General features: G+C 40.0%; 1 protein-coding gene across 1 annotated transcript; it reads right to left on the reverse strand.

Moving 5' to 3' along the window:
- Positions 1 to 13,462: 13,462 nt before the first annotated feature.
- On the reverse strand, positions 13,463 to 15,600 carry LOC117469536 (olfactory receptor 2K2-like). The gene is made up of 3 exons (XM_034113965.1): positions 15,239 to 15,600; positions 14,065 to 14,291; positions 13,463 to 13,824 (listed from the first exon to the last, which is right to left on the reverse strand). The coding sequence occupies exons 1-3, from the start codon at positions 15,598 to 15,600 to the stop codon at positions 13,463 to 13,465; spliced, it is 951 nt and encodes a 316-aa protein (XP_033969856.1).
- Positions 15,601 to 25,973: the final 10,373 nt, after the last annotated feature.

The raw sequence follows: 25,973 nt of genomic DNA on the forward strand, positions 1-25,973 counted from the left end.
CAAAAATAAAACCATCAATAGCAGAAACAGAATTAACTGTCATTAGTAAACCACTCAAATAAAAAGATCATAAGTGGTTTTGTTTTACATATATTTTAAGGATAATAATAGCAATGTAACACTGTCTATGACACTTACTGTATAACACTGATTTGAAAAACATACAGAAAAAACTAATTCACTGCCCTTAATAAAGTATTTAAATATACATTTCAGGTGTGCTGTTTTGTTTAGAACATTGACAACTGGAGCTCTTTTAATGTCCTTTTTGATTATTGTTACACCAGGTCTTGTCAAAACCTTTATTCCATATTCAATAGCCATTACTAAACAAAACAGCAATTCTAATCCACTACAATTCAGAGGTTAACCTGGTATTTTTACTCCACTACATTTATTTTAGTTACTTTGCAGATTCTGATTAATGATGTGAAATATAAACAACCCTTAAATCAGGCTTTAGTTACACCTGAGTAAAATTCAGGGAAAGGTGATTGTCAAGTGCCAACAATCAGAAGAGATATTTGATAGTTGCTGCTTGAGAAGACTAAACATTTATCTGCAGATCCCTATAAAGTATATTCATTACTCGTTATTCTCTACTAATAGTTAATTAAAGACTGTATATAATGGCTATTTTGCATATCCCTTTCAAGATTTCAAGATTTTCTAAGGTTCATTGACATATCATACACAACTAATTCAATAACGTGCTTTAACCACTAGGCGGTGCACACAAGGTACACACAGCCATAATAACTTTGTATTATTAGTGTAGGACACTTGTGTATGTATAACATCTGAAGATGTGTAGTTTTATTCATGTTTTCACATAATTATACAGGATATTGCTATATTATTTCACATGTTTTACTTCTAATATCTGATTTGTAAAACATCACAGACAGAAAGGTATATCCGTCATTTAACAGTAAGCTATTGAAATTGTGAATCCATAGATGTGTCTCCCATCACCCAAATCCCCTGACTATTCTCTCAACTCAGTATTTACATTGTTATATTCAAAGAAAATCAGTAATATCTTTAAAAACGACAAGTCCTTTTATATCAGCTGTGCACCGTTATGGTGTAAATATAACCTATCTACCAATTGGATCAAATATAAAAGTCAGCCGAATTAGTATTGATACTGCAAGGAGACGTATTGTGTGAAAAGAAATGTAAGATGTTGTTTAATTGCTGATATATTTATGATCCACGTCACGTTTTCAGTTTTGGCGGCAGTGCTTCCTGTTTGTCCAGAAGTCTTCTCATCAGGGCTCTATAAATACAGAACTACGGCAGATATGTAATATTTAATGCAGCCGAACCGTGTATTACAATGCCGTTATGTGATGACCTCCAAAGAGAAAAGCAAGCAAACTCGGAATAAAGTATTATTTTATTTTTTAATTTTCTTTCGGATTTCACATCAACAGTAAGTCCGGTTAACTAAAATGTCCGTGCGGAACAATACCCCCAACCCATAGATCCGTGGGTGAATAATGTCAATCACCACATACATTACACACATCCCTTCACATTTACATTTTAATTTACATTAAAGTATTTCGTGAGGCCTTCTAAAATGTTTTTAAATATAATTAGGGTTGTAGTTGAAGAGTTTGTAAATTGCGTTGCCTGTCAACGCAATCGCACAACGTCACGTCCGTTAATTCCACATCCACACCAGTCTATGATCCACACACATGGATTAACATCGATTTAATACATTAATGTAGCCTTTGTTTCTGCTAAAAGAGGTGTCGACCAGCTAGGGCCACAAGAAAATCGGCGAAATCGAGTGTGACGATTAAAAAATAAATTAAAAACATCTCATTTTGACAATAAAAACCGACCAATAGGCGCGGTAGACCATTTGCTTGGCACTTCCGGGTATTTCTCCACTGGTTGGGCCATGTTAACAATACCGTGTAACTGTCACGTTTGAAGGGACGAAACCGTGACATATTCACGTCTCCCAGCATGGTAGATCGTCACATGTTCACGTCTTGCCGTGATACCGGGTTGAAATAAAGACGACAATAAGATAGTGCATATATATTTTATTTTTTGACATTTAAAGATGGATTCAAAAAGGAGACATTGAGAAGAAACACAGTCGCTAGGCCAGCTCTATTCCTAAGACATATTTGATATAGAGATGTGCTAGGTTATTGAAAACTATACAAGCAGGTACAATGACTCTGTAGCTAAGGAAATGATCGGGAACGCAATGGCCTTGAGAAGTTAGGCTCCTCCAATTTTTTGTGATGGTCTTCTAAATTTGTAAAAATGCTTGAGGATGCTAGCACGTAGCTCTTTACTGACCAGTCCGTAGATAATGGGGTTGATAACTGGTGGTATGACGATAAACAGGATGCTGAAAAACCTCTTGATGTTTTGCGAGAGTGAGGGGAACCTTTGAATTATAATTAGGACCACTATGGCTATTTGGTAGAACACGTACACAACAAGGTGGGGTGCACATGTCTGAAAGGCCTTCCTGCGGGCATCTCTGCCTTGTTTTACAGTAGCATGCAGGATTCTGAAATAGGAAAAAGCTATGATGAGGAAGACGCTTGTGTTCACGCACCAGGTCATGGACAGACCTAGAAAAACAAAGGAAATGACAAATAATCTGTCCGTGAGTTATCATGCAAAATGCTGAATACCTGCTAAAAAAGGGATGTTGAAAAGGGACAATGTTCAACAACACACTGCATGGTTGTTGCTTTGTAATAAACAAATGGACTGACCGTAGATGTTGTTTAATGGGGTGGGACTGCAGGCCAGGTTAAGGATAGCACGGTTGCTACAGTAGACGTGTTTGATGGTATTGCTACACAGCGGGGCATTCACATGAAAGGCAAAAAGCACAACAATACATATCACAGCTGTAGCCCAGGCCAGGGCGCAGCAGGAGTGCATCCGGGCCGATGTCATGATGGCGTGATACCTGAGTGGTTCACACACAGCAATGTACCTGCAGAGGGAGAGCACTGTTCATTACATATAACACTTTTGCTACTTCTCAACTATCTTAGCATCTTTTGGCCTCTTTCTGTATGCTCAAAAATACCCTCAACTTGATCTTGTTGGCTCTAATACTAACAGATGAATACAAATATAGCTGTAAGCTCCAATTCCAGGTTTAAACCCGTTTCGGCAAACATTAAAAGTCCTTCAGCTGGTCCTTTCTGTCTGAAGGAGTTAGACCAATTACACACTTCATCATAACAATTGATGCGGAATATTATTTAACCTTCTGTGGTGTTGTATTCTTCCCTTTATTGGATGTTAAACAAACTTGGTGTTGTATGACGGTTCATAAACATTAAGGCGTTACTTAGGATAAATTACAAATCTAATGTAGTCCTTACCTCAGCACTTTAAAAATACTAAAGAACAAAGTGACATGCAACAAAGGTGCTTTCCTACTTCATAAAACATAACATTTTAATAACTTAGTGCAAATGGTAAGTGGACTGTTCTTATATAGCGCTTTAACCCGTCTTTGCGACATCTCAAAGCGCTTAACATTTACAAATCATCATTCACCCATTTCATATGGAGCAATGTGTCACTTGCTCTAAGTACATACACACACATTCACACACCATTTGCTATCGGGAGCAACTCTGGGTAATGTATCTTGCCCAAGGATACATCAACATTTAGACTGCATGGGCTGGGAATGAACCCACATTCTTCAGATTGAAAGATGAGCACACTCCTTCAAAGCCACATTCGCAAAAAGAACAGAACCAAAACACATTTGCCTGGCATGAATGCAATCTATAAAACGAGAATTCTGAAGCACTAAATCATCAGAGTCACTCTGTACAATAATGCTTGACTGTACATTCAATGTCTTTTAAAAAAACTTCAAATTGTGAGTAGTTCTCTTCATGTGCTGATGCATTTGAATACCTGTCATAGGCCATCACACCCAGAATAGTCTGCATTGCAAAGCCGTAGGTGTGCACACAAAAGGCCTGGGCGATGGCTGAGATGTAGGCTATTTTCTTCTGGCCCGTCAAGAAGTGCACCATGAAGCGAGGCAGCACCGTCATGCCCCCCAGCAGATCACAGACTACCAGGTTACAAACCATTACAAACATGGGTCGGTGCAGGTTCTTGTCGATGACAATGATAGACAGCACCACACCATTTGCAAACAGCATTACCATGTAGTTACACAGAGCCAGGAAGAACAAGAAGGCGCCGTAGCCTGGTGGAACATAGAAGCCCTCCAGCTCGAACACAATAGGCTGTTTGAGAGGAGTTACCATAGTTACGTTCTCCATCCAAAACAGTAGAAATCTGAAAAAGACAAGTTCATGAAAACCCTTAAAACAGGTAATAATAGTGATAAGAATTACAGACACAGCACTTTATAAAAGAGACTAGTAGAAGATTGTTAAACACAGTAATGTGAAAAAAAGTGATTGGCCTCTGTCATGAGTCTCTCTTTGTAAAATGTTGAATTACATTAAATTGATCTCAGTATTACCTGTATAAAACAGACAACTGATATTTAATGTACAGACGTCTCACAGCAATTCATCAAGCACCTGGCAATACAATAACTAAAGGTAATGTCCAATGGGCTCAGCACTTTGAAGTTTCTTGTGCAAAGCCTAAAGTTTCTTGTCACGCCTCCTGTCTTCCCGTCAGAGTGTTGACTTGTGGAGCAGTGTGTGTATTTTTATGAACTTCCCTTTCAACCGCCCTAAATCCCCCAGTTCGGCTCTTGACTTCACTTTGCTGTGATTTTGAAAGTATTACTTCAGTGCAGTTTGACATGTTTTCAGTCAAAGACATACGGCTTGAGTTCAAACTGTAGCCTGTTTAGAATATGGACATAGTCTCTGTGATGTCACCCATACATTCCTGACAACATCTCATACGTTGTTGAGGGCCAGTGTTGAGGCAGAAATAAAGCAACCCGGTATCACGGCAAGACGTGAATATGTGACGATCTACCATGCTGGGAGACGTGAATATGTCACGGTTTCGTCCCTTCAAACGTGACAGTTACACGGTATTGTTAACATGGCCCAACCAGTGGAGAAATACCCGGAAGTGCCAAGCAAATGGTCTACCGCGCCTATTGGTCGGTTTTTATTGTCAAAATTAGATGTTTTTAATTTATTTTAGTTAAACGGACTTACTGTTGATGTGAAATCCGAAAGAAAATTTAAAAATAAAATAATACTTTATTCCGAGTTTGCTTGCTTTTCTCTTTGGAGGTCATCACATAACGGCATTGTAATACACGGTTCGGCTGCATTAAATATTACATATCTGCCGTAGTTCTGTATGTATAGAGCCCTGATGAGAAGACTTCTGGACAAACAGGAAGCACTGCCGCCAAAACTGAAAACGTGACGTGGATCATAAATATATCAGCAATTAAACAACATCTTACATTTCTTTTCACACAATACGTCTCCTTGCAGTATCAAAACTAATTCGGCTGACTTTTATATTTGATCCAATTGGTAGATAGGCTGTATTTACACCATAACGGTGCACAGCTGATAGAAAGGCACATCTAGTGGTTAAAGCACGTTATTGAATTTTATTATTTTATTATTTTTCACAAAAATAAAACCATCAATAGCAGAAACAGAATTAACTGTCATTAGTAAACCACTCAAATAAAAAGATCATAAGTGGTTTTGTTTTACATATATTTTAAGGATAATAATAGCAATGTAACACTGTCTATGACACTTACTGTATAACACTGATTTGAAAAACATACAGAAAAAACTAATTCACTGCCCTTAATAAAGTATTTAAATATACATTTCAGGTGTGCTGTTTTGTTTAGAACATTGACAACTGGAGCTCTTTTAATGTCCTTTTTGATTATTGTTACACCAGGTCTTGTCAAAACCTTTATTCCATATTCAATAGCCATTACTAAACAAAACAGCAATTCTACTCCACTACAATTCAGAGGTTAACCTGGTATTTTTACTCCACTACATTTATTTTAGTTACTTTGCAGATTCTGATTAATGATGTGAAATATAAACAACCCTTAAATCAGGCTTTAGTTACACCTGAGTAAAATTCAGGGAAAGGTGATAAGTGCCAACAATCAGAAGAGATATTTGATAGTTGCTGCTTGAGAAGACTAAACATTTATCTGCAGATCCCTATAAAGTATATTCATTACTCGTTATTCTCTACTAATAGTTAATTAAAGACTGTATATAATGGCTATTTTGCATATCCCTTTCAAGATTTCAAGATTTTCTAAGGTTCATTGACATATCATACACAACTAATTCAATAACGTGCTTTAACCACTAGGCGGTGCACACAAGGTACACACAGCCATAATAACTTTGTATTATTAGTGTAGGACACTTGTGTATGTATAACATCTGAAGATGTGTAGTTTTATTCATGTTTTCACATAATTATACAGGATATTGCTATATTATTTCACATGTTTTACTTCTAATATCTGATTTGTAAAACATCACAGACAGAAAGGTATATCCGTCATTTAACAGTAAGCTATTGAAATTGTGAATCCATAGATGTGTCTCCAATCACCCAAATCCCCTGACTATTCTCTCAACTCAGTATTTACATTCTTATATTCAAAGAAAATCAGTAATATCTTTAAAAACGACAAGTCCTTTTATATCAGCTGTGCACCGTTATGGTGTAAATATAACCTATCTACCAATTGGATCAAATATAAAAGTCAGCCGAATTAGTATTGATACTGCAAGGAGACGTATTGTGTGAAAAGAAATGTAAGATGTTGTTTAATTGCTGATATATTTATGATCCACGTCACGTTTTCAGTTTTGGCGGCAGTGCTTCCTGTTTGTCCAGAAGTCTTCTCATCAGGGCTCTATAAATACAGAACTACGGCAGATATGTAATATTTAATGCAGCCGAACCGTGTATTACAATGCCGTTATGTGATGACCTCCAAAGAGAAAAGCAAGCAAACTCGGAATAAAGTATTATTTTATTTTTTAATTTTCTTTCGGATTTCACATCAACAGTAAGTCCGGTTAACTAAAATGTCCGTGCGGAACAATACCCCCAACCCATAGATCCGTGGGTGAATAATGTCAATCACCACATACATTACACACATCCCTTCACATTTACATTTTAATTTACATTAAAGTATTTCGTGAGGCCTTCTAAAATGTTTTTAAATATAATTAGGGTTGTAGTTGAAGAGTTTGTAAATTGCGTTGCCTGTCAACGCAATCGCACAACGTCACGTCCGTTAATTCCACATCCACACCAGTCTATGATCCACACACATGGATTAACATCGATTTAATACATTAATGTAGCCTTTGTTTCTGCTAAAAGAGGTGTCGACCAGCTAGGGCCACAAGAAAATCGGCGAAATCGAGTGTGACGATTAAAAAATAAATTAAAAACATCTCATTTTGACAATAAAAACCGACCAATAGGCGCGGTAGACCATTTGCTTGGCACTTCCGGGTATTTCTCCACTGGTTGGGCCATGTTAACAATACCGTGTAACTGTCACGTTTGAAGGGACGAAACCGTGACATATTCACGTCTCCCAGCATGGTAGATCGTCACATGTTCACGTCTTGCCGTGATACCGGGTTGAAATAAAGACGACAATAAGATAGTGCATATATATTTTATTTTTTGACATTTAAAGATGGATTCAAAAAGGAGACATTGAGAAGAAACACAGTCGCTAGGCCAGCTCTATTCCTAAGACATATTTGATATAGAGATGTGCTAGGTTATTGAAAACTATACAAGCAGGTACAATGACTCTGTAGCTAAGGAAATGATCGGGAACGCAATGGCCTTGAGAAGTTAGGCTCCTCCAATTTTTTGTGATGGTCTTCTAAATTTGTAAAAATGCTTGAGGATGCTAGCACGTAGCTCTTTACTGACCAGTCCGTAGATAATGGGGTTGATAACTGGTGGTATGACGATAAACAGGATGCTGAAAAACCTCTTGATGTTTTGCGAGAGTGAGGGGAACCTTTGAATTATAATTAGGACCACTATGGCTATTTGGTAGAACACGTACACAACAAGGTGGGGTGCACATGTCTGAAAGGCCTTCCTGCGGGCATCTCTGCCTTGTTTTACAGTAGCATGCAGGATTCTGAAATAGGAAAAAGCTATGATGAGGAAGACGCTTGTGTTCACGCACCAGGTCATGGACAGACCTAGAAAAACAAAGGAAATGACAAATAATCTGTCCGTGAGTTATCATGCAAAATGCTGAATACCTGCTAAAAAAGGGATGTTGAAAAGGGACAATGTTCAACAACACACTGCATGGTTGTTGCTTTGTAATAAACAAATGGACTGACCGTAGATGTTGTTTAATGGGGTGGGACTGCAGGCCAGGTTAAGGATAGCACGGTTGCTACAGTAGACGTGTTTGATGGTATTGCTACACAGCGGGGCATTCACATGAAAGGCAAAAAGCACAACAATACATATCACAGCTGTAGCCCAGGCCAGGGCGCAGCAGGAGTGCATCCGGGCCGATGTCATGATGGCGTGATACCTGAGTGGTTCACACACAGCAATGTACCTGCAGAGGGAGAGCACTGTTCATTACATATAACACTTTTGCTACTTCTCAACTATCTTAGCATCTTTTGGCCTCTTTCTGTATGCTCAAAAATACCCTCAACTTGATCTTGTTGGCTCTAATACTAACAGATGAATACAAATATAGCTGTAAGCTCCAATTCCAGGTTTAAACCCGTTTCGGCAAACATTAAAAGTCCTTCAGCTGGTCCTTTCTGTCTGAAGGAGTTAGACCAATTACACACTTCATCATAACAATTGATGCGGAATATTATTTAACCTTCTGTGGTGTTGTATTCTTCCCTTTATTGGATGTTAAACAAACTTGGTGTTGTATGACGGTTCATAAACATTAAGGCGTTACTTAGGATAAATTACAAATCTAATGTAGTCCTTACCTCAGCACTTTAAAAATACTAAAGAACAAAGTGACATGCAACAAAGGTGCTTTCCTACTTCATAAAACATAACATTTTAATAACTTAGTGCAAATGGTAAGTGGACTGTTCTTATATAGCGCTTTAACCCGTCTTTGCGACATCTCAAAGCGCTTAACATTTACAAATCATCATTCACCCATTTCATATGGAGCAATGTGTCACTTGCTCTAAGTACATACACACACATTCACACACCATTTGCTATCGGGAGCAACTCTGGGTAATGTATCTTGCCCAAGGATACATCAACATTTAGACTGCATGGGCTGGGAATGAACCCACATTCTTCAGATTGAAAGACGAGCACACTCCTTCAAAGCCACATTCGCAAAAAGAACAGAACCAAAACACATTTGCCTGGCATGAATGCAATCTATAAAACGAGAATTCTGAAGCACTAAATCATCAGAGTCACTCTGTACAATAATGCTTGACTGTACATTCAATGTCTTTTAAAAAAACTTCAAATTGTGAGTAGTTCTCTTCATGTGCTGATGCATTTGAATACCTGTCATAGGCCATCACACCCAGAATAGTCTGCATTGCAAAGCCGTAGGTGTGCACACAAAAGGCCTGGGCGATGGCTGAGATGTAGGCTATTTTCTTCTGGCCCGTCAAGAAGTGCACCATGAAGCGAGGCAGCACCGTCATGCCCCCCAGCAGATCACAGACTACCAGGTTACAAACCATTACAAACATGGGTCGGTGCAGGTTCTTGTCGATGACAATGATAGACAGCACCACACCATTTGCAAACAGCATTACCATGTAGTTACACAGAGCCAGGAAGAACAAGAAGGCGCCGTAGCCTGGTGGAACATAGAAGCCCTCCAGCTCGAACACAATAGGCTGTTTGAGAGGAGTTACCATAGTTACGTTCTCCATCCAAAACAGTAGAAATCTGAAAAAGACAAGTTCATGAAAACCCTTAAAACAGGTAATAATAGTGATAAGAATTACAGACACAGCACTTTATAAAAGAGACTAGTAGAAGATTGTTAAACACAGTAATGTGAAAAAAAGTGATTGGCCTCTGTCATGAGTCTCTCATTGTAAAATGTTGAATTACATTAAATTGATCTCAGTATTACCTGTATAAAACAGACAACTGATATTTAATGTACAGACGTCTCACAGCAATTCATCAAGCACCTGGCAATACAATAACTAAAGGTAATGTCCAATGGGCTCAGCACTTTGAAGTTTCTTGTGCAAAGCCTAAAGTTTCTTGTCACGCCTCCTGTCTTCCCGTCAGAGTGTTGACTTGTGGAGCAGTGTGTGTATTTTTATGAACTTCCCTTTCAACCGCCCTAAATCCCCCAGTTCGGCTCTTGACTTCACTTTGCTGTGATTTTGAAAGTATTACTTCAGTGCAGTTTGACATGTTTTCAGTCAAAGACATACGGCTTGAGTTCAAACTGTAGCCTGTTTAGAATATGGACATAGTCTCTGTGATGTCACCCATACGTTCCTGACAACATCTCATACGTTGTTGGGGGCCAGTGTTGAGGCAGAAATAAAGCAACCCGGTATCACGGCAAGACGTGAACATGTGACGATCTACCATGCTGGGAGACGTGAATATGTCACGGTTTCGTCCCTTCAAACGTGACAGTTACACGGTATTGTTAACATGGCCCAACCAGTGGAGAAATACCCGGAAGTGCCAAGCAAATGGTCTACCGCGCCTATTGGTCGGTTTTTATTGTCAAAATGAGATGTTTTTAATTTATTTTAGTTAAACGGACTTACTGTTGATGTGAAATCCGAAAGAAAATTTAAAAATAAAATAATACTTTATTCCGAGTTTGCTTGCTTTTCTCTTTGGAGGTCATCACATAACGGCATTGTAATACACGGTTCGGCTGCATTAAATATTACATATCTGCCGTAGTTCTGTATGTATAGAGCCCTGATGAGAAGACTTCTGGACAAACAGGAAGCACTGCCGCCAAAACTGAAAACGTGACGTGGATCATAAATATATCAGCAATTAAACAACCTCTTACATTTCTTTTCACACAATACGTCTCCTTGCAGTATCAAAACTAATTCGGCTGACTTTTATATTTGATCCAATTGGTAGATAGGCTGTATTTACACCATAACGGTGCACAGCTGATAGAAAGGCACATCTAGTGGTTAAAGCACGTTATTGAATTTTATTATTTTATTATTTTTCACAAAAATAAAACCATCAATAGCAGAAACAGAATTAACTGTCATTAGTAAACCACTCAAATAAAAAGATCATAAGTGGTTTTGTTTTACATATATTTTAAGGATAATAATAGCAATGTAACACTGTCTATGACACTTACTGTATAACACTGATTTGTAAAACATACAGAAAAAACTAATTCACTGCCCTTAATAAAGTATTTAAATATACATTTCAGGTGTGCTGTTTTGTTTAGAACATTGACAACTGGAGCTCTTTTAATGTCCTTTTTGATTATTGTTACACCAGGTCTTGTCAAAACCTTTATTCCATATTCAATAGCCATTACTAAACAAAACAGCAATTCTACTCCACTACAATTCAGAGGTTAACCTGGTATTTTTACTCCACTACATTTATTTTAGTTACTTTGCAGATTCTGATTAATGATGTGAAATATAAACAACCCTTAAATCAGGCTTTAGTTACACCTGAGTAAAATTCAGGGAAAGGTGATTGTCAAGTGCCAACAATCAGAAGAGATATTTGATAGTTGCTGCTTGAGAAGACTAAACATTTATCTGCAGATCCCTATAAAGTATATTCATTACTCGTTATTCTCTACTAATAGTTAATTAAAGACTGTATATAATGGCTATTTTGCATATCCCTTTCAAGATTTCAAGATTTTCTAAGGTTCATTGACATATCATACACAACTAATTCAATAACGTGCTTTAACCACTAGGCGGTGCACACAAGGTACACACAGCCATAATAACTTTGTATTATTAGTGTAGGACACTTGTGTATGTATAACATCTGAAGATGTGTAGTTTTATTCATGTTTTCACATAATTATACAGGATATTGCTATATTATTTCACATGTTTTACTTCTAATATCTGATTTGTAAAACATCACAGACAGAAAGGTATATCCGTCATTTAACAGTAAGCTATTGAAATTGTGAATCCATAGATGTGTCTCCCATCACCCAAATCCCCTGACTATTCTCTCAACTCAGTATTTACATTCTTATATTCAAAGAAAATCAGTAATATCTTTAAAAACGACAAGTCCTTTTATATCAGCTGTGCACCGTTATGGTGTAAATATAACCTATCTACCAATTGGATCAAATATAAAAGTCAGCCGAATTAGTATTGATACTGCAAGGAGACGTATTGTGTGAAAAGAAATGTAAGATGTTATTTAATTGCTGATATATTTATGATCCACGTCACGTTTTCAGTTTTGGCGGCAGTGCTTCCTGTTTGTCCAGAAGTCTTCTCATCAGGGCTCTATAAATACAGAACTACGGCAGATATGTAATATTTAATGCAGCCGAACCGTGTATTACAATGCCGTTATGTGATGACCTCCAAAGAGAAAAGCAAGCAAACTCGGAATAAAGTATTATTTTATTTTTTAATTTTCTTTCGGATTTCACATCAACAGTAAGTCCGGTTAACTAAAATGTCCGTGCGGAACAATACCCCCAACCCATAGATCCGTGGGTGAATAATGTCAATCACCACATACATTACACACATCCCTTCACATTTACATTTTAATTTACATGAAAGTATTTCGTGGGGCCTTCTAAAATGTTTTTAAATATAATTAGGGTTGTAGTTGAAGAGTTTGTAAATTGCGTTGCCTGTCAACGCAATCGCACAACGTCACGTCCGTTAATTCCACATCCACACCAGTCTATGATCCACACACATGGATTAACATCGATTTAATACATTAATGTAGCCTTTGTTTCTGCTAAAAGAGGTGTCGACCAGCTAGGGCCACAAGAAAATCGGCGAAATCGAGTGTGACGATTAAAAAATAAATTAAAAACATCTCATTTTGACAATAAAAACCGACCAATAGGCGCGGTAGACCATTTGCTTGGTACTTCCGGGTATTTCTCCACTGGTTGGGCCATGTTAACAATACCGTGTAACTGTCACGTTTGAAGGGACGAAACCGTGACATATTCACGTCTCCCAGCATGGTAGATCGTCACATGTTCACGTCTTGCCGTGATACCGGGTTGAAATAAAGACGACAATAAGATAGTGCATATATATTTTATTTTTTGACATTTAAAGATGGATTCAAAAAGGAGACATTGAGAAGAAACACAGTCGCTAGGCCAGCTCTATTCCTAAGACATATTTGATATAGAGATGTGCTAGGTTATTGAAAACTATACAAGCAGGTACAATGACTCTGTAGCTAAGGAAATGATCGGGAACGCAATGGCCTTGAGAAGTTAGGCTCCTCCAATTTGTTGTGATGGTCTTGTACATTTGTAAAAATGCTTGAGGATGCTAGCACGTAGCTCTTTACTGACCAGTCCGTAGATAATGGGGTTGATAACTGGTGGTATGACGATAAACAGGATGCTGAAAAACCTCTTGATGTTTTGCGAGAGTGAGGGGAACCTTTGAATTATAATTAGGACCACTGAGGCTATTTGGTAGAGCACGTACACAACAAGGTGGGGTGCACATGTCTGAAAGGCCTTACTGCGGGCATCTCTGCCTTGTTTTACAGTAGCATGCAGGATTCTGAAATAGGAAAAAGCTATGATGAGGAAGACGCTTGTGTTCACGCACCAGGTCATGGACAGACCTAGAGAAACAAAGGAAATGACAAATAATCTGTCAGTGAGTTATCATGCAAAATGCTGAATACCTGCTGAAAAAGGGATGTTGAAATCAGAATCAGAATACCTTTATTCGTCCCACAGAGGGGAAATGTACATTTGTTAGAGCAGAAAAGAGCCAAAGACAGCTTAATGTTAACTAAGAAAAGGGGCAATACAACAACACACTGCATGGTTGTTGCTTTGTAATAAACAAATGGACTGACCGTAGATGTTGTTTAATGGGGTGGGACCGCAGGCCAGGTTAAGGATAGCACGGTTGCTACAGTAGACGTGTTTGATGGTATTGCCACACAGCGGGGCATTCACATGAAAGGCAAAAAGCACAACAATACATATCACAGCTGTAGCCCAGGCCAGGGCGCAGCAGGAGTGCAGCCGTGCCGATGTCATGATGGCGTGATACCTGAGTGGTTCACACACAGCAATGTACCTGCAGAGGGAGAGCACTGTTCATTACATATAACACTTTTGCTACTTTTCAACTGTCTTAGCATCTTGTGGCCTCTTTCTGTATGCTCAAAAATACCCTCAACTTGATCTTGTTGGCTCTAATACTAACAAATTAATACAAATATAGCTGTAAGCTCCAATTCCAGGTTTAAACCCATTTCGGCAAACATTAAAAGTCCTTCAGCTGGTCCTTTCTGTCTGAAGGAGTTAGACCAATTACACACTTCATCATAACAATTGATGCGGAATATTATTTAACCTTCTGTGGTGTTGTATTCTTCCCTTTATTGGATGTTAAACAAACTTGGTGTTGTATGACGGTTCATAAACATTAAGGCGTTACTTAGGATAAATTACAAATCTAATGTAGTCCTTACCTCAGCACTTTAAAAATACTAAAGAACAAAGTGACATGCAACAAAGGTGCTTTCCTACTTCATAAAACATAACATTTTAATAACTTAGTGCAAATGGTAAGTGGACTGTTCTTATATAGCGCTTTAACCCGTCTTTGCGACATCTCAAAGCGCTTAACATTTACAAATCATCATTCATCCATTTCATATGGAGCAATGTGTCACTTGCTCTAAGTACATACACACACATTCACACACAATTTGCTATCGGGAGCAACTCTGGGTAAAGTATCTTGCCCAAGGATACATCAACATTTAGACTGCATGGGCTGGGAATGAACCCACATTCTTCAGATTGAAAGACGAGCACACTCCTTCAAAGCCACATTCGCAAAAAGAACAGAACCAAAACACATTTGCCTGGCATGAATGCAATCTATAAAACGAGAATTCTGAAGCACTAAATCATCAGAGTCACTCTGTACAATAATGCTTGACTGTACATTCAATGTCTTTTAAAAAAACTTCAAATTGTGAGTAGTTCTCTTCATGTGCTGATGCATTTGAATACCTGTCATAGGCCATCACACCCAGAATAGTCTGCATTGCAAAGCCGTAGGTGTGCACACAAAAGGCCTGGGCGATGGCTGAGATGTAGGCTATTTTCTTCTGGCCCGTCAAGAAGTGCACCATGAAGCGAGGCAGCACCGTCGTGCCCCCCAGCAGATCACAGACTACCAGGTTACAAACCATTACAAACATGGGTCTGTGCAGGTTCTTGTCGATGACAATGATAGACAGCACCACACCATTTGCAAACAGCATTACCATGTAGTTACACAGAGCCAGGAAGAACAAGAAGGCACCGTAGCCTGGTGGAACATAGAAGCCCTCCAGCTCGAACACAATAGGCTGTTTGAGAGGAGTTACCATAGATACGTTCTCCATCCAAAACAGTGCAGATCTGGGAAAGACAAGTTTATGAAAACCTTACCAAAAGTTTATAATAATGATCTTAACTTTAAATGTATGTTCAGATATTAGAGTACACCTTAGTAAAAGGTGAAAACACAGAAATATAAAGAGACCTCTGCCTCTGACATCTATCATTCTTTGTAATTCTTAACTCAATTAAAAAGATTACACAGTATTACCTGCAGCAAAACAGACAACTGATACTTAATGAACAGACGTATAAGGGCAATTCATCAAGCACATGAGAATGAAACTTAAGGTAAAATATAATGGGCTCAGCACTTTGAAGTTTCTTGCCTAAAGCCTAAAGTGTGTTGTCACGCCTCCTGTCTTCTCGTCAGAGTGTTGATTCTGCTCTCGCCTTTGGAGTCGAGTGGGTTCACCTTTATAATGTTTCTATTGAAACATCGACCTGCCCTAAACCACATGATGCAGCACATGACTGGACACATGGCTGTGGTTTTCAAAATTAATTTCTCAGGGAACTATGCCTTTTTTTTCAGTCAAAAACATAAATCTCAAGTTCAAACCATAGACTGTATAAAAAAATGACGCAGTCTCTATGACGTCACCTATGGATTTCTGAACAGCTGTAAAGCTTAAAGGGGGCACCTCCATTTTTTCCATCTTGTCAGAAACGCCACCGTAAAACTCCCGGCTGATCTAAATATCTGTTTGTTTGTGGATATTTGGATCAGAGCAGATAGTGGTTAGCGACCTGAGATGGCACATACCTGTAACTCAATTCGACCATCCCCGAATGCGTGAATTTCAGCCCTACAACATTTTGAAGCAGTGTATTCATTTTTTAAACGTTCCTTTCTAACCACCCTAAGGCTGCCTTTGCACGGGAACGTTTGCGTTTACGCACCGTATGCGTTTTCAAAAAAGTCTTCCGTTCACACGAGACCGCTCGACCCGCTGGAAACGCTGTAGTACATATGCCAGGCCTGTAAGTGGCGCTGCTGCCGGCACAAAATACACAAAAAGCAGCGAAGAAGACCCCGGAGCATGGTTGCCATGGTTGCCCTTCTGTTTATGCCCCCGCGGTGGATTTAGCAACATGTAGTAGTTTGTGTAATTCTCCATGTCCACTTGTTGCTGATGGTTGTAGTAGAGGAGCTGTAGATGTTGTACTAACATCTGTAGCATGGTCAGTAGCAGAAGCACTAGCAGTAGCTACTGACAGTAGCTACTGACCGTGCTACAGCAGTGAGCAGCAGAGGTGGGGAGAGGCGGGGCTATGGCTTCATCTATCGGGAAATGATCGTATAGAGGTGATCACACGGAGCCGTTTGACCCCCCAGAGCGTTCCGGTTGCAGATCTATCCACCTTGGGACCCGTTATCGTTTGTGGGGTCCGTTTCTATCGTTTTGTTACGGCCTTGTGTAAATGAAAGGGCTATATGCAAGAGAAACTATGCGGATACAACCCGTTTCGTTCCCGTGTAAATGGGGTCTAAATCCCCCAGTTCGGCTCTTGACTTCACTTTGCTGTGATTTTGAAAGTATTACTTCAGTGCAGTTTGACATGTTTTCAGTCAAAGACATACGGCTTGAGTTCAAACTGTAGCCTGTTTAGAATATGGACATAGTCTCTGTGATGTCACCCATATGTTCCTGACAACATTGACACCATCTCATACGTTGTTGAGGGCCAAAAAAAATGACAATAAGATAGTGTATATATATTTAATTTGTTTACATTTAAAGATAGATTCAAAAAGGAGACATTGAGAAGAAACACAGTCGCTAGGCCAGCTCTATTCCTAAAACCTGAAACATATTTCATGTATAGATCTGCTAGGTTATTGAAAACTATGCAAGCAGGTACAATGACTCTGTAGCTAAGGAAATGATCGGGAACGCAATGGCCTTGAGAAGTTAGGCTCCTCCAATTTGTTGTGATGGTCTTGTACATTTGTAAAAATGCTTGATGATGCTAGCACGTAGCTCTTTACTGACCAGTCCGTAGATAATGGGGTTGATAACTGGTGGTATGACGATAAACAGGATGCTGAAAAACCTCTTGATGTTTTGCGAGAGTGAGGGGAACCTTTGAATTACAATTAGGACCACTGTACCTATTTGGTAGAGCACGTACACAACAAGGTGGGGTGCACATGTCTGAAAGGCCTTACTGCGGGCATCTCTGCCTTGTTTTACAGTAGCATGCAGGATTCTTAAGTAGGACAAAGCAATGACGAGGAAGATGCTTGTGTTCACGCACCAGGCCAGGGACAGACCTAGAGAAACAACGAAAATGACAAATAATTTGTCAGTGAGTTGTCATGCAACATGCTGAATACCTGCTGAAAAAGGGATGTTGAAAAGGGACAATGTTCAACAACACACTGCATGGTTGTTGCTTTGTAATAAACAAATGGACTGACCGTAGATGTTGTTTAATGGGGTGGGACCGCAGGCCAGGTTAAGGATAGCACGGTTGCTACAGTAGACGTGTTTGATGGTATTGCCACACAGCGGGGCATTCACATGAAAGGCAAAAAGCACAACAATACATATCACAGCTGTAGCCCAGGCCAGGGCGCAGCAGGAGTGCATCCGGGCCGATGTCATGATGGCGTGATACCTGAGTGGTTCACACACAGCAATGTACCTGCAGAGGGAGAGCACTGTTCATTACATACAAACCACCGTGCTTTTTTATCTACTTAAAGATATGTTTTACATTATCTTTTCAACGTTTTGCCTGTTTTTCTGCCCAAAAACCCCCCTCAGCTTTATCCTATTTAGTCTTGGCTCTCGTACCAACACATAAACAGAAACATAGCTGTAAGCACTAATTCCAGATTCAAGCCCGTTAGCAACCAACATAATCAAGCAGCATAATATAAAAACCCACGTGCAAAAGTGAGCAGTTTCCAGGTTGCAATGAGCTAAACAAAGTCCCTTGACCGAAAGACAAATGACTCATTTCAGCAGAACAATTTATGCAGCGTCTTATTGCACATTTTTTTGTCAGATCAGATGTCTACATTCAGGACTTTTTAAACAAAATAAAATGTTGTTGGAAAGATAATAAACAGTGAGCCATAATTTAGGACTAAAGACTAAAGTAATGTAGAGCACTTGACCTAATAACCTCAGTAAACAGAACATCACCAAAATCCATGTGCCCTGACATCACTGAAATATGTCAACTGAGATTTCTCAAACACTTTATCCTTTGAGTCAGTCTGTCCACGTTTTTCATGACAGTAAAATAACAGTTTAAAGGATGAGAATATGTGATTTGTTTTCTTCATGTGCTCATGCATTTGAATACCTGTCATAGGCCATCACACCCAGAATAGTCTGCATTGCAAAGCCGTAGGTGTGCACACAAAAGGCCTGGGCGATGGCTGAGATGTAGGCTATTTCTTCTGGCCCGTCAAGAAGTGCACCATGAAGCGAGGCAGCACCGTCGTGCCCCCCAGCAGATCACAGACTACCAGGTTACAAACCATTACAAACATGGGTCTGTGCAGGTTCTTGTCGATGACAATGATAGACAGCACCACACCATTTGCAAACAGCATTACCATGTAGTTACACAGAGCCAGGAAGAACAAGAAGGCACCGTAGCCTGGTGGAACATAGAAGCCCTCCAGCTCGAACACAATAGGCTGTTTGAGAGGAGTTACCAAAGTTACGTTCTCCATCCAAAACAGTGCAGATCTGGGAAAGACAAGTTCATGAAAATCTTTCCAAAAGTTGATAATAATGATCTTAACTTTAAATGTATGTTCACATGTTGCAGTTCACCTTAGTAAAAGGTGAAAACACAGAAATATAAAGAGACCTCTGCCTCTGACATCTATCATTCTTTGTCATTCTTAACATAATTAAAAAGATTACACAGTATTACCTGCAGCAAAACAGACAACTGATACTTAATGAACAGACGTATAAGGGCAATTCATCAAGCACATGAGAATGAAACTTAAGGTAAAATATAATGGGCTCAGCACTTTGAAGTTTCTTGCCTAAAGCCTAAAGTGTGTTGTCACGCCTCCTGTCTTCTCGTCAGAGTGTTGATTCTGCTCTCGCCTTTGGAGTCGAGTGGGTTCACCTTTATAATGTTTCTATTGAAACATCGACCTGCCCTAAACCACATGATGCAGCACATGACTGGACACATGGCTGTGGTTTTCAAAATTAATTTCTCAGGGAACTATGCCTTTTTTTTCAGTCAAAAACATAAATCTCAAGTTCAAACCATAGACTGTATAAAAAAATGACGCAGTCTCTATGACGTCACCTATGGATTTCTGAAGAGCTGTAAAGCTTAAAGGGGGCACCTCCATTTTTTCCATCTTGTCAGAAACGCCACCGTAAAACTCCCGGCTGATCTAAATATCTGTTTGTTTGTGGATATTTGGATCAGAGCAGATAGTGGTTAGCGACCTGAGATGGCACATACCTGTAACTCAATTCGACCATCCCCGAATGCGTGAATTTCAGCCCTACAACATTTTGAAGCAGTGTATTCATTTTTTAAACGTTCCTTTCTAACCACCCTAAGGCTGCCTTTGCACGGGAACGTTTGCGTTTACGCACCGTATGCGTTTTCAAAAAAGTCTTCCGTTCACACGAGACCGCTCGACCCGCTGGAAACGCTGTAGTACATATGCCAGGCCTGTAAGTGGCGCTGCTGCCGGCACAAAATACACAAAAAGCAGCGAAGAAGACCCCGGAGCATGGTTGCCATGGTTGCCCTTCTGTTTATGCCCCGCGGTGGATTTAGCAACATGTAGTAGTTTGTGTAATTCTCCATGTCCACTTGTTGCTGATGGTTGTAGTAGAGGAGCTGTAGATGTTGTACTAACATCTGTAGCATGGTCAGTAGCAGAAGCACTAGCAGTAGCTACTGACAGTAGCTACTGACCGTGCTACAGCAGTGAGCAGCAGAGGTGGGGAGAGGCGGGGCTATGGCTTCATCTATCGGGAAATGATCGTATAGAGGTGATCACACGGAGCCGTTTGACCCCCCAGAGCGTTCCGGTTGCAGATCTATCCACCTTGGGACCCGTTATCGTTTGTGGGGTCCGTTTCTATCGTTTTGTTACGGCCTTGTGTAAATGAAAGGGCTATATGCAAGAGAAACTATGCGGATACAACCCGTTTCGTTCCCGTGTAAATGGGGTCTAAATCCCCCAGTTCGGCTCTTGACTTCACTTTGCTGTGATTTTGAAAGTATTACTTCAGTGCAGTTTGACATGTTTTTCAGTCAAAGACATACGGCTTGAGTTCAAACTGTAGCCTGTTTAGAATATGGACATAGTCTCTGTGATGTCACCCATATGTTCCTGACAACATTGACACCATCTCATACGTTGTTGAGGGCCAAAAAAAATGACAATAAGATAGTGTATATATATTTAATTTGTTTACATTTAAAGATAGATTCAAAAAGGAGACATTGAGAAGAAACACAGTCGCTAGGCCAGCTCTATTCCTAAAACCTGAAACATATTTCATGTATAGATCTGTTAGGTTATTGAAAACTATGCAAGCAGGTACAATGACTCTGTAGCTAAGGAAATGATCGGGAACGCAATGGCCTTGAGAAGTTAGGCTCCTCCAATTTGTTGTGATGGTCTTGTACATTTGTAAAAATGCTTGATGATGCTAGCACGTAGCTCTTTACTGACCAGTCCGTAGATAATGGGGTTGATAACTGGTGGTATGACGATAAACAGGATGCTGAAAAACCTCTTGATGTTTTGCGAGAGTGAGGGGAACCTTTGAATTACAATTAGGACCACTGTACCTATTTGGTAGAGCACGTACACAACAAGGTGGGGTGCACATGTCTGAAAGGCCTTACTGCGGGCATCTCTGCCTTGTTTTACAGTAGCATGCAGGATTCTTAAGTAGGACAAAGCAATGACGAGGAAGATGCTTGTGTTCACGCACCAGGCCAGGGACAGACCTAGAGAAACAACGAAAATGACAAATAATTTGTCAGTGAGTTGTCATGCAACATGCTGAATACCTGCTGAAAAAGGGATGTTGAAAAGGGACAATGTTCAACAACACACTGCATGGTTGTTGCTTTGTAATAAACAAATGGACTGACCGTAGATGTTGTTTAATGGGGTGGGACCGCAGGCCAGGTTAAGGATAGCACGGTTGCTACAGTAGACGTGTTTGATGGTATTGCCACACAGCGGGGCATTCACATGAAAGGCAAAAAGCACAACAATACATATCACAGCTGTAGCCCAGGCCAGGGCGCAGCAGGAGTGCATCCGGGCCGATGTCATGATGGCGTGATACCTGAGTGGTTCACACACAGCAATGTACCTGCAGAGGGAGAGCACTGTTCATTACATACAAACCACCGTGCTTTTTATCTACTTAAAGATATGTTTTACATTATCTTTTCAACGTTTTGCCTGTTTTTCGGCCCAAAAACCCCCCTCAGCTTTATCCTATTTAGTCTTGGCTCTCGTACCAACACATAAACAGAAACATAGCTGTAAGCACTAATTCCAGATTCAAGCCCGTTAGCGACCAACATAATCAAGCAGCATAATATAAAAACCCACGTGCAAAAGTGAGCAGTTTCCAGGTTGCAATGAGCTAAACAAAGTCCCTTGACCGAAAGACAAATGACTCATTTCAGCAGAAACAATTTATGCAGCGTCTTATTGCACATTTTTTTTGTCAGATCAGATGTCTACATTCAGGACTTTTTAAACAAAATAAAATGTTGTTGGAAAGATAATAAACAGTGAGCCATAATTTAGGACTAAAGACTAAAGTAATGTAGAGCACTTGACCTAATAACCTCAGTAAACAGAACATCACCAAAATCCATGTGCCCTGACATCACTGAAATATGTCAACTGAGATTTCTCAAACACTTTATCCTTTGAGTCAGTCTGTCCACGTTTTTCATGACAGTAAAATAACAGTTTAAAGGATGAGAATATGTGATTTGTTTTCTTCATGTGCTCATGCATTTGAATACCTGTCATAGGCCATCACACCCAGAATAGTCTGCATTGCAAAGCCGTAGGTGTGCACACAAAAGGCCTGGGCGATGGCTGAGATGTAGGCTATTTTCTTCTGGCCCGTCAAGAAGTGCACCATGAAGCGAGGCAGCACCGTCGTGCCCCCCAGCAGATCACAGACTACCAGGTTACAAACCATTACAAACATGGGCCTGTGCAGGTTCTTGTCGATGACAATGATAGACAGCACCACACCATTTGCAAACAGCATTACCATGTAGTTACACAGAGCCAGGAAGAACAAGAAGGCACCGTAGCCTGGTGGAACATAGAAGCCCTCCAGCTCGAACACAATAGGCTGTTTGAGAGGAGTTACCAAAGTTACGTTCTCCATCCAAAACAGTGCAGATCTGGGAAAGACAAGTTCATGAAAATCTTTCCAAAAGTTGATAATAATGATCTTAACTTTAAATGTATGTTCACATGTTGCAGTTCACCTTAGTAAAAGGTGAAAACACAGAAATATAAAGAGACCTCTGCCTCTGACATCTATCATTCTTTGTCATTCTTAACATAATTAAAAAGATTACACAGTATTACCTGCAGCAAAACAGACAACTGATACTTAATGAACAGACGTATAAGGGCAATTCATCAAGCACATGAGATTGAAAGAACTTAAGGTAAAATCTAATGGGCTCAGCACTTTGAAGTTTCTTGCCTAAAGCCTAAAGTGTGTTGTCACGCCTCCCGTCTTCTCGTCAGAGTGTTGATTCTGCTCCCGCCTTTGGAGTCGAGTGGGTTCACCTTTATAATGTTTCTATTGAAACATCGACCTGCCCTAAACCACATGATGCAGCACATGACTGGACACATGGCTGTGGTTTTCAAAATTAATTTCTCAGGGAAATATGCCTTTTTTTCAGTCAAAAACATGAATCTCAAGTTCAAACCATAGACTGTATAAAGAAATGACGCAGTCTCTATGACGTCACCTATGGATTTCTGAAGAGCTGTACTAAAGCTTAAAGGGGGCACCTCCATTTTTTCCATCTTGTCAGAGAGGCCACCGTAAAACTCCCGGCTGATCTAAATATCTGTTTGTTTGTGGATATTTGGATCAGAGCAGATAGTGGTTAGCGACCTGAGATGGCACATACCTGTAACTCAATTCGACCATCCCCGAATGCGTGAATTTCAGCCCTACAACATTTTGAAGCAGTGTATTCATTTTTTACCAGGTTACAAACCATTACAAACATGGGCCTGTGCAGGTTCTTGTCGATGACAATGATGCACAGCACCACACCATTTCACCCCCTCCAACGTAACAGTTACACAGGATTAGGTGCGTTCACACCAGAGTACTTTGGTGTACTTTTCCCACAATAGTTCATCAGAACTACGATATATTTGCGTTCACACCAAAAAGCCCCAGGAACTAAAGTAGCTCAACTTAGTTCGCGAGACTCGCTTTTCAGTCCCTGCCACAGAGCAGGGTCTTTCGTGGGATAAAGTAGTTCGTACGTCTGATTGGCTGTGCGGAATGCAAACCACGCCCGTTTGACTCAGAATTTGTTGTTGTAAGCGGCCATTGTATTTCCTCGCTTCGCAGCACACACGAAGAGATTCCTTTTGTGAAAGCAGTTATTATAGCAACACTAAATAAATCAATTGGAGCGGTGGAGTGATGAGGATGAGGATGTGTCTGCGCTTCTGGCGATTGACTCGGAGGACGCGAAGCGCCACATTCCGAAGCTTCTACTGAATGCAGTTTCTGTGGCTCTGCAAAGTTAGCAGACCTGGCAAAGTCATGTCGGGACGACTACCAAGGTAAAATAAAATACATGCACTGCACTGTTTTAATCTGCACAATACTGGTCTTAGATGTACTTTTATTTGCTCAGTAGATCGAGGTAGCCATGGTAGAACTTGCTAACGTTAGGTCCAAGCTGGCTAATAACATCTAGCTAGCTAGCTATTCTCATCCATGCCCGCTATGAACACGTTTTGACTTGTGAATAAGTGTGCAATGTTCTGTAATTTGCTTCACTAACTCATGGCACTAATCGTGTGTTTCAGGCGAGGTGTTTCTCTCAGGATTAGAAACTAGTTTTCCCCTCCGGGATAACTCGATAATATAACGTTAGCAATTAGCATGCTAGCTGGACCTGTGTGGCTACACTGAGGTAAACAATAGATTGTAGTTGCTCTAATTTAAAGTAATTTGCAACATTCATTCTACATGTTAATGGTAAAAGCTTAAACAGTTGATTACCTGCATGCCACAAAGACTGATGTTCTAATATTTTTGCACATTTAAGTAGAAATGTAATTGAAATTCTATTTACGGCCTAAACATTGTTCCTTGTATTATCCTAAATAGTTTGACCTTGTTTCCTCAGAAGGCTTCTCAGACTACATGGAGGATCCCTCAGAGAAACACAGTTTCCACGTTCAGTTCCCCCCCGCTGAGAGTAGGCAGCCTGCACCCGGTCAGCGGACACCATCAGGACCACTATCTGATCACAGAGGATCCCATCCTGACCGCTGCTGCCATACTGCAGCAAACAGGAGGGAACGGAGGTGAAAACACACTTTATACATTTAGATATGTGGAGCACAAAGAAAAGTGTTGAGTTTAACTATAAAAATATTAGGTTCAACTAACCTAATACCGTTATATGAACTTTGCTGTGTTTTCAGCGTAGCTTTGTAAAGGTAACATTTAGCAGCTAAACTGTGGATAACAAGTAAACCACATTGGTTTGTTATTCAATATGGCCACCAAAAGCTTTTTGAATCAGTACATGTCACTTGTTAGACGCTTTTATCCAAAGCTTACCTACTCAATACTGTGGGCAATCCCCACAGGAGCACTTTGGGGTGAAGTGTCTCGGGGACACAACGACATGCTACACCCTACCCCTACACACTACCCCTCCGTTTGCGCGTTCGCGTGGAGGGTCCGCCACATTAAGTGCTGTTCCAAACCAACGAGTGTGGAGGGGGAGTGGGCTATCAAGCCCTCAAACAGCGAGTCTGCATCGGTGCTGACTTGAGACCGGTCTCTACCTGACCGGAGTCACGCTGTGTGTGTCCGTCAGGAAACACGCTGTTAAAAAGTAGTTCCAGCAAACACCCACTGATAAATTGCGATGTTAACAACCTCATGATAACCTCATATTTTTTTAACTTAGGATCATACCTGTGTTTAGTCTAGAAAAAGGTAAATGTGTGCATTTTATTATAAAGTTGTGTATATTTACAGACTGTTGCAAAAACTAAGAAACTTATAAACATCAGGTTTAAAACTAAAAGAGCTTTACAGAAAAAGTAACACAATGAAAGATGTTTGGAGTTTTA

The sequence above is a fragment of the Trematomus bernacchii genome, unplaced genomic scaffold (genome assembly GCF_902827165.1).
Source record: "Trematomus bernacchii unplaced genomic scaffold, fTreBer1.1, whole genome shotgun sequence".
Taxonomy (NCBI): domain Eukaryota; kingdom Metazoa; phylum Chordata; class Actinopteri; order Perciformes; family Nototheniidae; genus Trematomus; species Trematomus bernacchii.

Excerpts from the sequence above, each read along its gene's own strand:
- LOC117469536 (XM_034113965.1), bottom strand. The coding sequence starts at position 15,600 with ATGGTAACTCCTCTCAAACAGCCTATTGTGTTCGAGCTGGAGGGCTTC. Across the intron at positions 14,292-15,238 it reads GGTGTGATGGCCTATGACAG|GTACATTGCTGTGTGTGAAC; the intron begins GTATTCAAATGC and ends CTCCCTCTGCAG. Across the intron at positions 13,825-14,064 it reads CCCATTAAACAACATCTACG|GTCTGTCCATGACCTGGTGC; the intron begins GTCAGTCCATTT and ends TTGTTTCTCTAG.